At 37.8% G+C, this 18225-nt stretch overlaps 2 protein-coding genes across 4 annotated transcripts; both read right to left on the bottom strand.

Annotated features, from left to right (window-relative positions):
* Positions 1-256: 256 nt before the first annotated feature.
* Positions 257-13388, bottom strand: fyb1b (FYN binding protein 1 b). 3 transcript variants are annotated; one of them, XM_010790775.1, is made up of 19 exons: positions 13198-13388; positions 9012-9969; positions 7277-7406; positions 7177-7187; positions 6737-6759; positions 4887-4954; positions 4383-4515; positions 4065-4224; positions 3772-3892; positions 3251-3270; positions 3053-3122; positions 2834-2920; positions 2335-2375; positions 2002-2071; positions 1800-1899; positions 1406-1568; positions 1230-1263; positions 1004-1035; positions 257-911 (listed from the first exon to the last, which is right to left on the bottom strand). In XM_010790775.1, exons 1-19 carry the CDS (start codon positions 13198-13200, stop codon positions 889-891), a joined length of 2247 nt encoding a protein of 748 aa, XP_010789077.1. In that variant the 5' UTR covers positions 13201-13388; the 3' UTR covers positions 257-888. The 3 variants fall into 3 exon arrangements, with proteins under 3 accessions (XP_010789077.1, XP_010789076.1, XP_010789078.1); XM_010790774.1 differs by having other exon boundaries at positions 7135-7187; positions 13198-13387; XM_010790776.1 differs by lacking the exon at positions 2834-2920 and having other exon boundaries at positions 7135-7187; positions 13198-13387.
* A 1812-nt stretch (positions 13389-15200) lies between these two features.
* Positions 15201-18219, bottom strand: LOC104962341 (coiled-coil domain-containing protein 80-like). The gene is made up of 6 exons (XM_010790773.1): positions 18200-18219; positions 17441-17577; positions 16896-17047; positions 16675-16778; positions 15966-16046; positions 15201-15882 (listed from the first exon to the last, which is right to left on the bottom strand). Exons 1-6 carry the CDS (start codon positions 18216-18218, stop codon positions 15551-15553), a joined length of 825 nt encoding a protein of 274 aa, XP_010789075.1. The 5' UTR covers position 18219; the 3' UTR covers positions 15201-15550.
* Between the last annotated feature and the right edge of the window lie 6 nt (positions 18220-18225).

The following is an 18225-nucleotide window of genomic DNA, read 5'->3' as shown; positions in this document are numbered from 1 at the left end:
TACAGTCTGTGAACATCAAACATTGACTTCTACTTTTATCCAAAATCTGTCAGGTTTGTTTTTGTAGTTCCTGTTGGCTGCCACTAGATGTCAGTGTTTCCCTTCTTGCTCCTTAACTGCACCGTTAAATCGAGTGGAAGTCATAATTCAACATCAGGGTTTTTTGCAAGAGATATTCTCATGAAACAGGAGCTCTCTCTCTATAGCAGATGGGCTTTTATTGCTTATACAAAAGGACAAATAAAGATGTTTAGACAAAAATCAATATGTATTTTATTAATGTATGTACAGTACAATAGAGACATTTTGGCACCAACAGTTGTTTATTCTACATGTTACAATTTGAGACAAAGACAACAGAGTTAACTACGGAGCTGTTAAAATGCCAGTTAGCCTTAAAGTTAGGAATGGAATATACAGTATCCTATTATGGACATCATTTAAAAAACAGAAAAACAATAAAGTTTAAAACATGTAGATCTTCCTACCAAATTACAGAGCACAATAGAAGCATACATGTAAATACAGTGCTGTGGAGTTTTTAAATGCTTAACTAAAATACTGTTTGGTTACAAATGTTTCCCATTTTGCTGAAAAGTTGCAAGTAACCTTATTCCAATAGTTTGTTTTGTGTTTTTGAAGAAAACTACATTTAAAGGATGACATTTAAGAAATTAAGCTGACCGAATTCCAGATCTCTGAAACATCGCCCACATGTGTAATTTATTCTGTGACTCAAATGTTGATAAATAAATATTTAAGAGAACATTTGAAATTTGGTCTAATTATTAGGCTAACCAAAAGCAGCTCTCAATTTATATTATTAATAAAAATAATAAATAACATGAACAGTATGAGTGTGAAACCTCTAAACCCAGTGCAATGGTTCTAATCGTTGTCATAGATGCAATCTGAAAAGAAAAGACAATATTTATTTAAAAATGTGTTTCTTTTAAAATGGAGATTGGGGTCCACTGCTTAAAAAAGGCAATAAAAAACATACCATCTCCAATATCATCGTAGATATCACCATCACTGTAAACAAAAACAAAACGATCAGTACCGACAACATGTTCTTATGTCTCTCTTTCTTAATAATAATAATAATCATTGTATTTGGAGGCGCCTTACATAACAGCCAAGGTCACCTTACAATTCACAAGATATTCTAAAAGTCAGTATAACCAGCCTTTTGTGCACTTATGTGAGTGAATGTTTGTGGTACTTACTCCGTAAATATGTGGCCGGTCGAAACATAACCAACTGTAAAATACATACAGAAGCAGATTTTAGACTTGGGTCGTCCAATTTTGTGTTGCGACAAATACAAAAAAACTGTTGTGTGGGAATCTTGAATATTTATAAATGTTTTTGCAACCCCTAACAATGAGCTGCAGATACTTACATTTCCCCTCATCGTTCCGGCAGATCAGTTTGTTATCCACAGCGTTAACAATTACGTCAAGTTTCTCTCCTGCTCTGACTGCGAGCTCCTTCCCACTCCACTTCTTATTCGTCAGTGTCGGGGCGATGGTCACCTGGTTAAGCACCTGTATCTCCCCTTCATACTGAAAGAGAATGACATCATCAATGTTGCGACTATTGACACCACATTTGTTTTTAATGTAGGAAAAGCTTTGCCAGTTTAACTTTATATTATACCAAATTTTCAAATTGAATTTGATTTAGAGTATTATTTTTAGCTGTAGTCTGAATTCATTTGAATTATAAAGCGACAGTTTAATTGTTTTTTGCAGCGGTCAAATAAACATGCTTGAAGACATAATAGAGAAACACACTTTAAACTTTTTCCTGAATTCCTTCTCCTCTTTCTCAAACTTTTTCTGCTTTTTTGGGTCCATCTCTAGAGTCTTGCTTCTGCCTTTTAGTGGTGGAAGGCTGCAGAGAAAACATATATATTTTATGTCACTTTTTTAAACCTCTGACAGTTTTGAAAATACAGGTCAAATCATAGATATAAGTAGTTGCGAATTATTGTACCTGCTGATGGTCGGAGGAACGGGAGGCCCACTTTGAGAGTCAACATCGTCGTATATATCCTCATCAATTGCTGTGACAACACGTACAAAAATAAGTTAGTTATGGAATATATTTTTACTTTAATACCAAAGACAACTGACATTACATGAATTCAGAGGGGGCACATTTTAAACAAACTACCAAAAAAGACCATCAGCATGATTTGAAGAGTAGGTGTGGCAGTCGAAGATTCAAACTAGCACATATCTAATTTATATTATATAGGAAGGACAAATACTGGGAACAAGTATCCTTTTTCATGACATGGTATAATACTATTACAGTGAGGGATACCTGAATTCCCATCCGCATTGAACTGTTCTGGTGGAGGCATTCTGGCACAAGAGAAGAAAAATAGTTAAAATGTTACATCATTTATATCATTGCAATATCGTTAATCAAAAGTAGGTTAGTATGAATCAGAGCAACCATACATGGGGATCACATTCACTGATTTGAACACAATATTTAGTTAGTATACTCAACATTGACGGGCAATTCCTTTATACTACGATCTGGTTAACAATCATATATTAATTTAAGACATGCAAATGACTTGAAAAGGTTAATAAAATCATCAACAGTTAATGCACTGATTATAACAGAAACAACGTGTAGATTAGTCATCCTTCAGTTTTAGTCAGTAAGTGTTTTGGATCTGATTTGGGGAGAGAATCAACGTTCAAAATCAGCTTCATCTGAGAAGAACTCTAATATCTAAAAATGAGTGATGAGTGATTATGAACAGTGGACAGTAGATCTGTGATCAGTCTTAGTACTGAGTGTATTTTACTCTTTAGTGCTGGATAGACGTCCGTTCCGATCAAACATCTGCAGGAAGCTACGAGGCTTCTTAGGAGAAGACCTGCAGTCCGTGGGACTAAAGAGCCAACCAATCATGAACATATCTGCATTTCTTTCAATTCTTTTAACTTTCCTGTCCACATCAAACATATTGTACTGAGATAATCGTACTCCATCTGACTATTGAAAACAAAAAAGAAATGCCTACATGACGTCCAGGTTTGGATCAATATCATCATATATTTCTTCTCCGTCTCCTGGAGGTGGGGGCAGGACAACTACAGGAAAACAGTAAAGACGTTACGATAACATATTTCACCAAAAACCACCTTGATATTAACTGAATTAAAAGATTGTAAACAAATATGAGGACTTTAATATGTTCATTTTTAGGTGTTAAACATACCTCCTGGTCTTTTCATTCCACTGTAGGGTAAGAAGAATTTGAGATAAACATTATAGATTGAGTAAACCTTTGTTTTGGCAAGTAGTAAATAGGGTCATAAAGCTAAACTCATCTTGCAATGTAACGTGTACATTACTGGTTAATTATGAGCTTGAATGGTGCTGGTATTTGTATTGTTTTTTATCTTTTACAAGCTACCTGTTCGTTATATGTTTCCATTCTTTATGCTAAGCTAAGCTAAAACTGCAGATATAATGCCATCTAACTCTCTGCAAGAAATGTATATTAATCAAACATATTTCCTTAAGGGTCAACTTTGAATATTCTGAGCAAATCACAGAAAACTAAATAACATTTATTTAATAATATCTACAATAATATACGGTGAAAATGTGAACTTTTTAATATCTGTTTGTCTGTGTTGCGTAAAGCTGAGGTTCTCTTGTTCTCTCTCCAGTCATTTCAAGTGCAACTTGTCTGTGCATCAAACTGGTGTCGAGTAAGAGTATATCATTCAGTACCTGTTATCAGAAGACATCACATCGATGTCGTCGTATACTTCGGGGTCGTATGCCGGCTCAGATTTATGCTTCTTGAGAGTGTTGAAGTCAATTTCCACTGCAGTGGTCTTCACATAACCAACTGTTGGATAAATGTTGGGTATTAGTCATTGCATGTGTAGTTCATGAATAGATGGAAAATAAACAGATAATCAGAGACATATTCAAAGGCTTATTCTGTATTAACAGATTGTTTTGAAGGATGTTAAGACAAGGATACGTGAAATAGCTGAGGATTAAATACGTGGACTCACTGGATCCATCCTGCAGTCGACCCACCCACTTCCCTTCTGGGTTGCCCATGACACGGATGATGTCCAGGCAGTCTCCATGCTTCAGAGCAAGGTCGGTCTTACTCCCTTTACAATCCACACAAGCCTTCCCCTGGTGGATGACGTCCAGGGAGCCAACCAACTAACACACCAAGTCATACACAAACACATGCAAACAGACAAGAAAAAATTAATAATAGATTGTTACATTCATTTGGATATGTATCCCTTTTTATGCTTAGCTAAGCTTACTCCCTGCTGGTTTTAGTATCATATTTTGTTCCATTCTTGTTGACTCACCTTATATTTCTTTCTGGCATCTTGTTCCTTCTTCTCGCGTTCCTTCTTCTGCTTTTTCTCAGCCTCCAATCGTTTTTTCTCCTCCTTCTCGTCTTTCTCTATCTGCTTGTCTTGTTTTTGTTCAGCTTCCTCCCTTTTGAGAGCAAAAGAGGGTTGACAATAGACAGTAAATTATCAAATTTGACAAATGGGTAGTTTAACACAGCATTTATAAGATTAGAAAACACATTTCTCCTATTTGACAAAGAGAAGTAGACAATACCCTGAAGAAATAAACTAAATGGTTCCAAATGTTCATTTCTGAAAGTACAATAACTTTTTGTATGGTTGCAAAACAACCACCAGAGAGCAGCGTCGGTAAAGGTAGGTATAAACACAGCTGAACTGGGATCTGAACCAACGTTCAAGTTAAAATCAGCCAACCTAGTTTTTTTGACAGGGCTTTTTCATATGAAAAAGATGTTGGATAAACAGGTGAAGATTTAATGAAGAACACTCTCTCACCATCGTTCTTCAAGATCCTCATACATGTCCTCATCTTCATCATCATCATCATGATCAACATTTTCCTCCTGGCCAAGACACACATAAAGAAGCAATAGTTAGAACAGCAGAAATTCGTTTACTTTAAGACATGATTCAGTTCATACTTGAATCACTTCAAACCTAGTCTCGTGTTACCACATTTGGTTGACATTTTCTATCTTTACCCCAATAATTCTAATTTTCTAATTCCTCCTCTTTGAATATCTGCTCTTTCTTTGCACAATACTTAAACGTGGGGTAGGTAATTTTGGAGAAACCAGCCCGAGTGCGCTAGAATGTGAAAATACACAGCCGGAAAAAATCTGCCAGTAGGCTTGTTTGAGACAAGCGAGACCTGCGCAGACCTGCGCAATTTCGATCAACGTCTTGCTTGTGCGTTGCATGATGGTTAGTCATTTTGTCCGACTTGCTCTGGAGGCTCGCCTACATGAGACGTTGAAATCTCTCTAGGGCTCTGAGTTTACAGATAGCAACAGTCAGCTTGTTGGCTGCAGCTGCTCTGGCTGAGGGCTCCTTTCTACCGCCCGGAAGGTAATGATACACGCTGCGGCCAGGCAGAAACATGACTTATCAGTAACTTTAGACATCGTAAATCGTAAAACAATTTTAAACGAGATTTTGTTGTAGATTATACATTTTACTGATACCAACTATATAATATTTACCTTGTTCTTTAAAAATAAAAATAAAAAATATATATTTTTTGGAAATATATATTTTTATTTATTTTTCATTTTTAATGACAATCAAACATGTGGGAAGAGGGGGGCGGCGCCCCTAGCGCCCCTATGGGCCAGCCACCACGTGAAAACAATCTAACTTGCATATTTTATTTGTTTTGTGCATACACTGTAAGTTATTATCATTTACAAGAATCATCTGTTCTAAATCATGCTGTAGCTGGATGTTCCAATACATGTTGCTACATATTGCACCATAAGGTTTAGTTTTTGGGTTAGTTAGTCACATGTGTTTTTGTGGTAATCACAAATTACTTTGCTGATTCACAACACTTTGTCCTGTTGAGTTCAAATCTTTGTAATCACTGGACTGTTCATTTGCCTTTTTCCTTCAGCACAATTGCATTTCAGTAATTGGTCACTAAGGGAATGAATCAGGGATTATACAGCGTGAAGTTAAGCAATGATTCTAATTAACATAGGTTCAGCAGTATGTTCAGTCTGTTTTAGGTGTGCTTCAAGATGTCACATTCAGTTTGGTACAAAGCCAATACAAGCATTTGACTAATGTTCAATAGCTTCATTTGAAAAATATACATGTGCTGACCACCTCAAATGCATTTATAAGCACAGGCAGGCGATACCGCAGCATCCGTACTAAAACCACCAGATTCAGAGACAGTTTCATACCACAGACAATAAGACTGTTCAACACCTGAACTGCTGAAACAACATCTGTTAAACACCTGAACTGTTGAAACAACATCCATAACATTCATCTGCTACTTAGTAATTATTTATCTATTTCTCTAATATATCATTCCAATAACTTGCATAATACTCTTATTGCACTATTTCACTATTTCACTATTTTAAACAATTTTTCTTTTTGTATATACTATTTGCTTGCACTATATTTTTCTGTTTATGTTATTGTGTTGCACTGTTGGAGAAGCCTGTGACCTAAGATTTTCATTGGCATAAGTACACTGTAGCTATGTTTGTATGACAAAATAAAGAACCTTGAACATGCAAGCTATTTATCTAAGTGAGTACAGTATTTCTGCATTTAAATGTGTAATCACATGCAAATCTGTATTAATGTGAAATGAAATCAACATATCTCACCTTTGCTCTCTGACTGGGATGACCTAAAGAGAAACAAATAATCAACATTACAGGAGAATATGATTCTTATGGAAAAGCTCATCATCTGCCTTTAACTTGAGCTCTGAGTGTTTTTAGTAACATTAATAACAGTTTATCGTAAACATGTTATCTCTTGACTCTGAATCATGTAAAGCAACATTTCGTGACGTTTCACACACACTAAGAAAAAAAGTATGTAATAAGTCAGTAAGAGTGACAATTCACTGACAAGCTATACTGACTAATTAAGTCTTCTGATATGTAAATATGGTACAAGGTTCACCATCACACAGTCCTCTCATGTCTTCCTGTGGCACTCAAAACATAAAGGCAGTCATGATACTTCACATATATTTAAATAGTGATTGTTCCTGAACCTGTAGATGGTGGTAGAGGTGGGGGATCCTCGTGGTACTCACCCTGCTGCATCCTGAAACAAACAGTCAGAGGTTACCTTCAGAAAACATACGGTATAATCATTATTTAGTTGGTTTTTCCCTGCAATAATGTGGCGCTTACATGGCTCCAGGGTGTCCGGGGGGCAGCCTGGGAACTGCAAGCTGAGGGGGTTGAGGTGGGGTCATGTTGTTGCTATGGATACTGGCGTTAGAAGGAATCGGGAGGGTTGGTTTCCTAAAGCTGCCAGGACCTGTGACAGAAAAACAGGATGTTAAAAAAGAAAACCATTACTGTAAGTTATTTATCAGTGCCCAACAATGATACATTGATGCATAGAGAACTATGGACCCCTCAAAGGACTAGTGTGGTTGCTCATGCAAAACAGAAACCCCTGATATACACTATGACCGAGTGAAAATACGCAAAATGGTTATTTCTGATTTTACAGTTTTTACTCATTCTTTATGATGCTTTTAAGTCAGCATGTATCCCTCACCTCTGACTGAATACCAATGTAGGTCAGGTGTTTGTCTAAATACAAAACCTCTCACTTCAAACTATCCCTGTTTGCTGGATTTACTTCCTCATATCGTGAAAACAATGTATTCTGTCAGAGTGGAGAGTGGGGGGGGGAGAGAAAGGAGAAACTGGACAGGGAACTTGGCTGGCGAAATAGAGGAACCAAGGGTGTTTCAGTGACTTTGGTCTCTTATCTTGTGCTCTGAACAACTGCAAAGCAGCTTTTGCAAGACTTGTATTCATTTTGTACAGAATGTAAACAATTTAAAATGTAGACGCTGTATAAAATGATTCCTTAGATGTTCAGATGAATTGACATTTACGAGTATAATGCACATGCAGGTGTTGTTATCATTGCTGGTTTCTCAAATGACCAAAAATACACACAAAAATGCAGACTACACGTTGCTAATGTCACTGACACACCAATTTAACTATTGAAGGAAGTCCTTTTCACACTTCTGAAACGCATTAACAGATCCTGCTTAAAGTGGCATTTCCTGTGACAGAAAATAAATGGACTGAAGATCAACAGAAATAAAACTGTAACAGGAACCCCTTCTTGTTAAGTTTTGTATCAGGTCAATATCTTGTTTGCAGCAGAGACCTGAGAACGAATTACATCTCTTTAGGATCGTAGCTAGATTAGTCAGTTACCTGAACTTTATAATTTTACTGAATTTTTAGGAAATCTTAAATATGTACGATTTTTTTAAAGATTGAAATTGTTATATCCCTTCCAAGAAAAAACAAACAAACCTTGTGTCCTCAATGGAAAAAGGTCATCACAAATAACATACAGATATCATCACTGCAAGAGAAATTTGTTTATCTAACTTGAAATATGTTTATACATGCATAAAATGAGATCGGCTTGTTTTTTAGATTTAAATCTGTTATATCTTCAAATTCAACTTTACACTTTTGAATCCAGCAAAATAAAAATAAAGGAATAAGGCATTCCTCTTTCTTGAATAAGTGGTCATCTTCAGCAGATAAATAAGCAAAGGTCCCCCCTATATAGAGCTCTTTGTATGTACAGTATGTACATTTCCGCTCTGTGGGACTAACAAAGGTATTCTGATTCTGATTCTGATTCTTTGAAGCCTGCAACTTCTCACTCTAAACGGTAGCACCTAAAGTGTGATGACACTTCCTTACCGGGGTTAAGCTGTTATTCATTTGGTGATGTCTCAAACTGTAATGCAACTTTGTAAGAAGCAACTCTGTAGTGCATTGCACTTTGTACTCATACAGATATTAACCCCCTAGATTGGTACATTTACAGTATAGTGTCACAAACCAGCCTTTTAATTCCTTATGTACCCCTACTTACCATTATCAGAGGCCACAGCACCTCTTTTAAAGCTCTCCAGGTCGACTTTAGGGGGTCGGTTGGGTTTGGCAGGAGCAGGGCCCAACGCTAAACTGTTGGGGAGGGGGTTTTTCTTGGGGCCTGAAGTGGCATCATTGGTAATGCTGCTTGTCTGAGGAAAAAGCTTTGGAGGTTTTTTGATGCTGGGTTTTTTACTGGCTAGAGGTTTTGGAGGAGGGACAGAGTTGGTGGTGGCTCCCCCGTTTGAGGGTTTGTCATCTGCTACCTGGCCGTTATCTGACTCTTTGTTGAAGGTATTCTGAGCAGTCCTGAAGTTGATTGGGGGCTTAAAAAGGTTTGCTGGAGGTGAAGGTTTGTTCTCAGTGTTGAGGCCAGCTCCTGCCAGTTCTTCATTTTGCTGCATTAACTTTACAATGCTGCTGCTCGGTTTTGGTTTTAAACCTCCACCGCTGTCTTCTTTCACCCAGCTGGGCTTGGAGTTGAATGGTGGGGGGGGTTTAGGATTGGTAGGTTTAGGGCCAGACAGAGTGGGGCTCAGTTGGGGCTTGTTGAAGGGGGGAGGCTTCTGTAGAGGGCCTTTAACTTCAGAAGACTGTAAAAAAGGTGACTTCAAGGTTGACTGCTGTTTATTAACGGTGAAAGGTTTTCTGTTGCTGTTGGAATCATCCTGGGTGCTGGCAAACCTGCTTGCTGGGGCTTTAGCAACGTTTGGATAATTTACCTCTGAGTCACTTTTATTTGATGCTGTGTTTTTCAGATAAGGTTTAGGAAGAGTATTTATGGAACCTCCTGAGAAGGTCTCGTGGACGGGTTTCTTTGTGGGTATGGTGGGGCCGAAGGAGGGGGTGGGGTTAAGAGGTTGTTTGATGCGTCCAGGCGGTGTGAACGAAGACTCGTCAGTGCTGACCCCACCTGCTTGGAACCGAGCCATCATGGCCTTTACATCGGCTTTGTTTGCCTGGAAAGAGTGGAAGAGAATCAGGAAGAAGAATTATAATCAGAATACAAAAGCAGAATTGAAAATAACATTACGGCTGTGCAGGATGCAAAAATGATTTCAGCACAACAAAATATTCTGCTACAGAAACTGAAACTGCTGGAACGAGCACAAGAAAAAATAAATCCTCATTATTTGACTTTTATGAAAGTTCACATGGGAACGGAAAATGCTCAACATTAAAAAGCCTTATTTCCTCTGTGATTTCCTTCTCTCTTTTCCAATCGCTTTATGTGATACATGCTGTTTTCTGTGGTTACTTAACCTCTCTGTTTGCTTCTATTGGCCACTCATAAAACACTCATACCTATTGACACAAACCATGATAAAAACACACAGAGCAACTACACACACAGCTGAAGAGGTACAAGTTGTCCATTCATCAGAGGTTCAGGCTTGCTACATACTGTAAGGAAAAGACAATAAACCCAAAGTGATAATTAGCATCAATGCTCACCTTTCCACGTAAGCCATTGGTGTGTGAATGTGTGTGTCACCAACATTGGGTTATTAGAGCTTGGATTGGCAATCTTTATAAACTAGCAAGAGTAGCGTTGATTTTGAAAGGATCACACTGAAATAAAACGAACCAAGTGCTGTTATCCGTTTACAATAAAAGTAGCTAGCAGGACAAGCTCCAAAAGAAGAAAAAAAGGTGCCGACATTGTTAGCTATACTGTCAGTCTATTTGTTGAGACTTCCCTTGAAAGCTATTCCCCTCAAAATGATAAAGAAAAAATTCTTAAAAGCTTATAAAAGTTAAACGCCACATAAAGGGAAAGTCTTATATGTAAATTATACACCACTATAAAATAGATAAACTCGTAATTGCAGATAAAGTGCTTTATTACTTATGAGATCACAGATTACAGGTTAACAAAAGCTACTTTTGTCAAATATGTATTCAAGAGAGGCAGCTATGTTTGCAATATGAGCAGTTTGGTTCCACTAAATGTTTTTAAAGCACCGATAGATGCTATCCAATCGGAAACTGTTGGCACCTGTAAATGTCACTAGCTATGTAAACTGTAGTGGCTGTGAATATGCTGTATGATGTCCTTTTTTGTGGAACCTACTTGCAGCAGGTCACCCTTGAAAAGAGATCAATTATCTCAATGGGATTCACCTGCATAAATAAGGTTTGAAATGAAAGGAATGTCTCTTTTGAGCCTTAGCAATTGTTTATTTTATTGCAGTTTGATTGGGGGAAGGGAAATGTAAATAAAATAGTCTATTGTGTTGCTTTCAATTGAGCCATTCAAACATCTGGAATGTTTCTCTCCTTTGAGCACAATGTGCAACATGTTATAACTCAGTATAACTCATGCCGCTTTACGAAGTGCAACAATAAACAGACCAAGTAGGTGCCACTCCTATTGTAATGAGGCAGGTTGGACTGGAGTCAGCACCATACCAGGAAGTAAAGATAAGATCATGAGCACACACACCTGATGTTAGTCCTACAACAGAGCAGTGAAAGTAAGGGGAAACTGTGTGATGCAAAGTATAATGTTATACCTGAAGAAGAATAGGAAGTTAAATAATAAATGTCAGATCTAATAACAACATTCAACCAAATACCTAGCTACAGTATTGTAAAACCAGTCCTACTTGCTTAAAAAAGAAGAAGCTGCTGGGTGTTATTGTAACAAGAATGATTTCTGCATGATGTTTATGAGACATGCAAACCCAAGTTAAGCTCATGTTTACTTTTTAATAATTCTGAACGAGTTACATTTTGAGATTGAAGCTTCATGTCTTCTCACGACCCTGACAATTGTTTTGGCTTCCATGTTTTAGAATCATGTTAATTTGCAACAAAAACATTCCAGTCAAGATAGTGTCTTTTGTATGGCATGGAAGTTGTAGGAAATGATTATGTTTTTTGTTACATCCTGGAGAAAATATAACCTTAACTCTGCCTTTAGACTTGCCAAAAAATAACCATAAGAAAATGTCATAGTTTTAGGTTACTACAAGCAGATATTTGTTGGAAAAGGATTGCCAGTTTAAACGTTTTGCAGCTTTTCAGATAACATTTTTCTACTTCAATTGACATACTGGACTTCTCTGCTCTGCAGTTATCTATCCCTCCATCATTCAAAATATGGCTAAAAATCTTTTGTTAGTATATTGCAGTATTCTTGGCCTGGGAATGGACAAGTAAGGGATGTTGGAGCATTGTTTTTAGCTGAGAAGGCCCACTTTTACTTTACATCTAACACCTTTCTTAAGCAAACTCTGCAGCAGGTTCCGTATTTGGTGCCCTAAAAAAAGGCTTAGGGTGGAGTGTCACTTTAATAGTGCCAGTAACATCTTGCAGTGGTGCCATAACCCTTTGTCTGTCATCATGTGGCTGCATATGAAATCAGAGGAAAGTTCCCTCATCACGCGTCTGTTTCTTAACCACAGTGTACTAAAAATGGCCCAATATGCTCTTTACCAGACAGTCGCAATTACCGCTTCTCTAATTGTCAGTCCAGTTGCAATTTTGTTTAAAGAACTTTCAAATGTTTGAAACACCTCTTAGAATATAGTTAGGTGTTAGCTTATAGCTACATTTCCTGTTGCCGCAAATATACCATATACTTTTGCCGTCTATGCAGCCATTAAGCATAGGTACATGTTAAGTGCAATGAGCAGCTGAGAAATGAAAGAGAAAAAACTCACTTCTTGTCCAAGTAAAGAGGAACCATGATTTCTATTTCCAGTGTGATGAAAAGTGGAGGCCAAAGTTGTCTTGCTCAATCTAGTTAACACGAACTAGTTTTTACACAAGAAAAATACAAAGAGAGTGAATACTGTTTTTACACAATATAAATGAAGAAATCAAATGGAAACTTTAAATGCAATTCAAATAATTTTGCTCTTTTATTAGATTAACTAAAAGCCTACAAATCGCGACAGTGACTCTGAAGTCCAAGGTGTGTTGAATGCCAGCGTACTATTAACTTTAATTTAACTTAATCCTCCTGAATCACACATGCACAACTTGCTTAAACACATTGCATTGGTAAATTAATGTGTACAAGAATGCTATTTGAGGAAGTTGTTGCAAAGAAATACTTGTCACTCACAATTCTCATATAACTATAAATCTTGTGAAATCTTCATATAGTGCGACATATTTCAAATTGTAGCTTTCAATAGTAATTTAACAGTTTTAATAGCCAGTTTAGTTGTACTCACCATACTGAGAACAGCAGCCCCAGGTACCTCTGCTACGTCCGAATGGTTGGTGTGTGAAGTGCAGCAGAGTGTGTTTGATCAGTGTGTCTGTGTGAGTTTCTGTTGCTGTCGAAGAGAGAGAGGTAAGATATGGTGAAGGACAGCGCGTGTGACAAAGCATTAAGTGAGTATGTGTGTTTGTATGTTGGGGGGATGAACATTCTGGTTCAGTTGGTGACATAAGCAGACTACTTCCTCTCTTAGTAGTAAGTATGTTTTGTGTGATTGTCCCAGCCTCTGTTATCTGTGTGTTTTTATCTGATGGATTTGCCTATCCCTGGCAAACTTCCTGCACATTCCCTCTGTGCTCAACAACTGGTGCCCACTCACTCACTCAGCGGCAGGTGAAGAGAAAACACTGTGAGGCTTGTTCCTTTGTTTGAAACACTTCAAATGTGACTATTTTGGGGAAAGAAATGACTTGCATTGCAACCGGCTCACGATAATAAGGCTTACATGCTCAAATGTGGCAGTAAAATGTTAACGATGTTCACCATAAGTTTACAATGTTAGCCTGGTAACATGTACGAATAAGCATGTATAACTTATCTCACAAGGTATTTGGTCATACAAAGTTCTGTAAACATTTAGATTTCCACCTGAAAGTGGCACCACAGGTACAGTCAGAGATGTTTTTACTCTGGACCATGTAGTGTTTTTTTGTGTTGACTTTGTGGCCACTTAAGCCTAGGTTAGTGGTTTCGACACTCAGTAGAGTGGGAAAAACTGGATTATCTCCCTGAATACAGAGAAAAGTATGAGTAAGTATTTAGAAGAAAGAGGTTGACAAATGCATTGTGTGAGAAAGTGGAACAGGTCAGTGAACCCAATGATAGCTGAGCAGTCCTCCTAGTGGATGTCATGGTTATATTATCATTGCATGACACATTTCAATGGGACTATTCAGAGGAAGCTGTAAATGCTTAACAAAAATAAATAACTGTTCTTCCTCATGATTGGCACAGGTATTTTGTTTTTGTACTTCAGTATGTATCCAACTATAGAAACAGGAGGAGGACTATAAAACAGGCGGTTCAATTAAGTAGGCCTACTGTTCATAAGAAAATAAATAATAAAGCACATTTCTCAGAAAATAAGGAGAATTGTTAACAAACAAACATTAAACGCTTGAAATACATCTATTTCATCAAAGTATGTACCTGGAGAAAATAGACAGACTTTACTCTTATTTTCCTGTCTATGTTAAAACTGTCTAATCTGCCTGACTGCCATTCATTCGGACTGTGGAAGCTACAACACACCCACATGCAGATTTGATCATTCCTGTTATAAGGAGACGCTGCTAGATATTTAATTGTATTTGTACGTTATTTGCCCACCAGAGTGTTTCCAAACCTATAATTACTTACTTCTTCTTCCCTTTCTGTAAGATGCAGCTACACTTGCAGAAACTAACATCCACATTTAGGCATGTGTGATGTTTTACACAAATTTCCTGTTAACTCACTGCATATCTTCTCATCTGGATTGAATTACGAAGCATTGCTTAAGGATATTTACAGCGTTGCCATGTTATGACTATTCACACTTCTATTTACTGGGCCCCATATATATAAATTGCTCTCTCCTTATTATAAAATCACGTTTGTTTTTTATGTATGGAATTTGAGGACCATTTATGTACTCTAATCATAGGCATACAGAGATACGTACATGTACATTTTTTTATTTTTTTCAGAACTGAAAGACTATGCCGTTTAATCAGACTTTGTTAAGAATGTTCTTGAAGCATGCAATGTGTCCAGCACCACTAACTCTTTGTTTTATTGACCCTGAGGTGTCTGGAGACTGCAGCTCTTTAAAAAACAGATGTTAGCCCAGAATTAAAATGAAGAACATGTTTTTTGTTTAAATACAGTTTCAATTTGAGCATCACAGCATTTCAGCAGAGGGAAGTTCCATTTTTATATTTTAGACAGTGATTGTGTTTGAGAAAGAGTGGACAGAAGTGTTGCCAGAGAGCTCAATCTGCTAGTCCTTGGAGTACAGTTTAATGTTTCATTGTTACTTCAATGAGCATATGCCTACACCAGATTTTAACATACAATTTAAAAAAGTTGCACATGTGTTTTCTTTAAGTCTTTATTGAATGAAACCATTCCTGAAACATTTTCTGTTCAGCTTTCACATTTATTTCTTGCAAACATAAACATATACAGCTTATTATTGTGCTGAAGATGTGTTTGTAGGTCCTTGTTATTAATTTGTGTATGTTCATGTGTTTGCTGTGTCATCTCCAGAATATAGGAAGCTCTTCTTCACTCCACTAAATCTTCTTCCTCCTTCCTTCTCATCATTGCTGTGACTGGTGATAGTATGCGTCCTCCGTCCCATCTTCATCATAGCCGGGGTAATGCCCCCCCTCACTGGCTCCTCTCCCTCTGTCCTCAGGGCAGTGGATCCCCAGTCTTTTCTGCAGCTTCTCCTCCTGCACCCGCTGCTCCGTGGAGTCCACCAGGTCGTAGACGTTATCCAGGGTCCACATGGGGGACGGGAACCACGCCTTGACGTCGCTGTCCTTCCCCACAAACAGCATGCTGAAATAGTCCTTACTGATCTTCAGCTGTTCTCTCAGATTGTTTACCATGTCCCTGGATAGAGGTTCGACTTCACTCTGACTATGACCTGCAAGAACAATGACAAGGTTAAAAGTATGTTTTCCTCTCTATAAAGACCATTTGAAGGAATTACAAAAATGAACTTATTACCGTTTAGGGGAAATAGTTCAACAGTTCCTGATGCTTTGTTCCCAGTTCCAATCAGCTTCAACATGGCAAAGTGGCGAATGCCTGAGGAAAGACCCAACAATTTGTTTTATTAAAGATTTATTTAATGTTTAAAAAAATAGCTTTTGCAGGATGGTCAATTATAAAATTACTTATATATTTTTACATAAATAATGTATTTTCAAAACTGTAATAAACTCTGAAAATATGTCAAAGCATCCAAGTATAAAGTGGCATTAAAAACACTAAAAGTACATCTACCTTCTAATTGTACTCAAGTACAGTATTCAAATGTAATTGTAATTGTCGACCTCTGCAATTAGCTGCCTTAATACATAAGAATGCGTTATAGTAAAAATAAAGTACACTTATATACATTTATGTCCTTCTTTGCAAAATAGTTATTATGCAATTCTGCCCAATAAGGCAACTGGCACTGTTGGTTGGAAGGTCAGACAGGAAATGTGACTGTCGAAACATTTCCTCATTGCACCGGAAACTACAGAGAAGACAAGCAGTGTATTGTGCGGCAGAAGTGTGGGGGGGGTGTGGGTGTGTGTGTGTGTGTGTGTGTGTGTGTGTGTGTGTGTGTGTGTGTGTGTGTGTGTGTGTGTGTGTGTGTGTGTGTGTGTGTGTGTGTGTGTGTGTGTGTGTGTGTGTGTGTGTGTGTGTGTGTGTGTGTGTTCCTGACCCAAGTGACACCCCTGTCCACTGAGAGCAGAGAGCTGCTGCTGGAAGGAGTAGTCGTCCTCAGAGGGAGCAGAGATGAGCAGCAGTCTCCTTTTAGACACAAACCTAGTTTGATAATGGGGTATCAGTCAGTGGTAGGTGACATCAGGTTAAGAGATGAGAGGATGTGTTTGTATCTTTGTTGTATTAAATGATAATGAACACTAAGCTAAAGTGCAGTACCTGAGCAGTATATTATCAGCTTCAGGCTTTTGCTTCCCATTGGAGCAGGAAGGAGGGGTCCTCTTTTCCTTTTCTTTTTCTGAGCGCCTTGAGGCAAAGTTGTCAATGTACTCGAACAGAGCAGGACCTGATGGGGGGGCCTCAAAAACTCTCTAGGGTAAAAAAAAAAGCTAAATAGGTCAGGTTAAATATTACATGGAATTACATTTCAATTGGTCCTGACATGCCTAAAACAACAACAAAACAAAAACACATCCATTTGTCAATTTCATTAAATGTATCGATTCATTATACACATCTCTTATTCAATTGTGCTCAATTCTATTGGATTTTCTCAAATAAATGAAATGGTGGTACTACAGTAGATGTGTAATTTTTAAAACATGTTGTCTGTGGCAGATGAGGTGAATATTGTTCTCAACACACTGGCCAGCTGTGAACTAGACTACTTCCAGGTGTGATCCTGAGTGGTGCTGAGAACGTGCATGCACACTTATCTAATCCAGATAAAAAGACAATAAAAAGTTCAGAGAAGACTGTTTTACGTTGGGCTTGATGTCGTAGTCTGTGATGGTCATGGAAAAGAGGTCCGAGGACGACAGGCCGAGCTCTGATCTCAACAGAGAGATCAGACCTGAGTCTGAGAAATGTTCTGATCGGTCACTAAGTGGAGGCTCAGACTCTGAAACACACAAAACGTAAATCAACGCGGGAACAGACAGTTATCTACATTAGTGTAACCCAGTGCACCCACCGTGTAGCCTTCAGGGACTATATTTTTAGGCCTGTTTTATGGGATTTTCTGAACGTTGGTTTATGACCAAATACCTACATTCTTCAAAGTAAGCACAAAGTTTGGGTCTTCTGCTAATGTGTCAAATGTTAGCATGCTTACCCTCTAAACTAAGATATTTTGAGAAGAGGAAGAAGTTTGAACAACATTTTGTTACAATTATGCAAGATCAAAAGGATTCACTCTTTGACAGTTTTGCAATTCACAGTAAACTAAGCCTTTGTCGCTTGGAAACACCATATTTGTCTTTGGTTACACATTACAGAAAAATAGAAAGTGTTCCTCTTTTGGTTTAGAATATTCCGACAGTAGTTAGTTAAAACAAATAGATAATACCTGCTCAATATTTATTTCCGAGATCCTCCATAGAGGGAACCTAACCAAATGTTGTAGATGCAAATGTTCAGACAGACAACATCACACACACACACACACACACACACACACACACACACACACACACACACACACACACACACACACACACACACACACATCTACAAACACCTACCTAGCTGGTGGTGTTGCATCGTTAGC

This window comes from Notothenia coriiceps, unplaced genomic scaffold (assembly GCF_000735185.1).
Source record: "Notothenia coriiceps isolate Sejong01 unplaced genomic scaffold, NC01 NC01_scaffold00034560, whole genome shotgun sequence".
Classification (NCBI taxonomy): Eukaryota; Metazoa; Chordata; class Actinopteri; order Perciformes; family Nototheniidae; genus Notothenia; species Notothenia coriiceps.
This window is presented reverse-complemented; position numbering and strand designations above follow the sequence as displayed.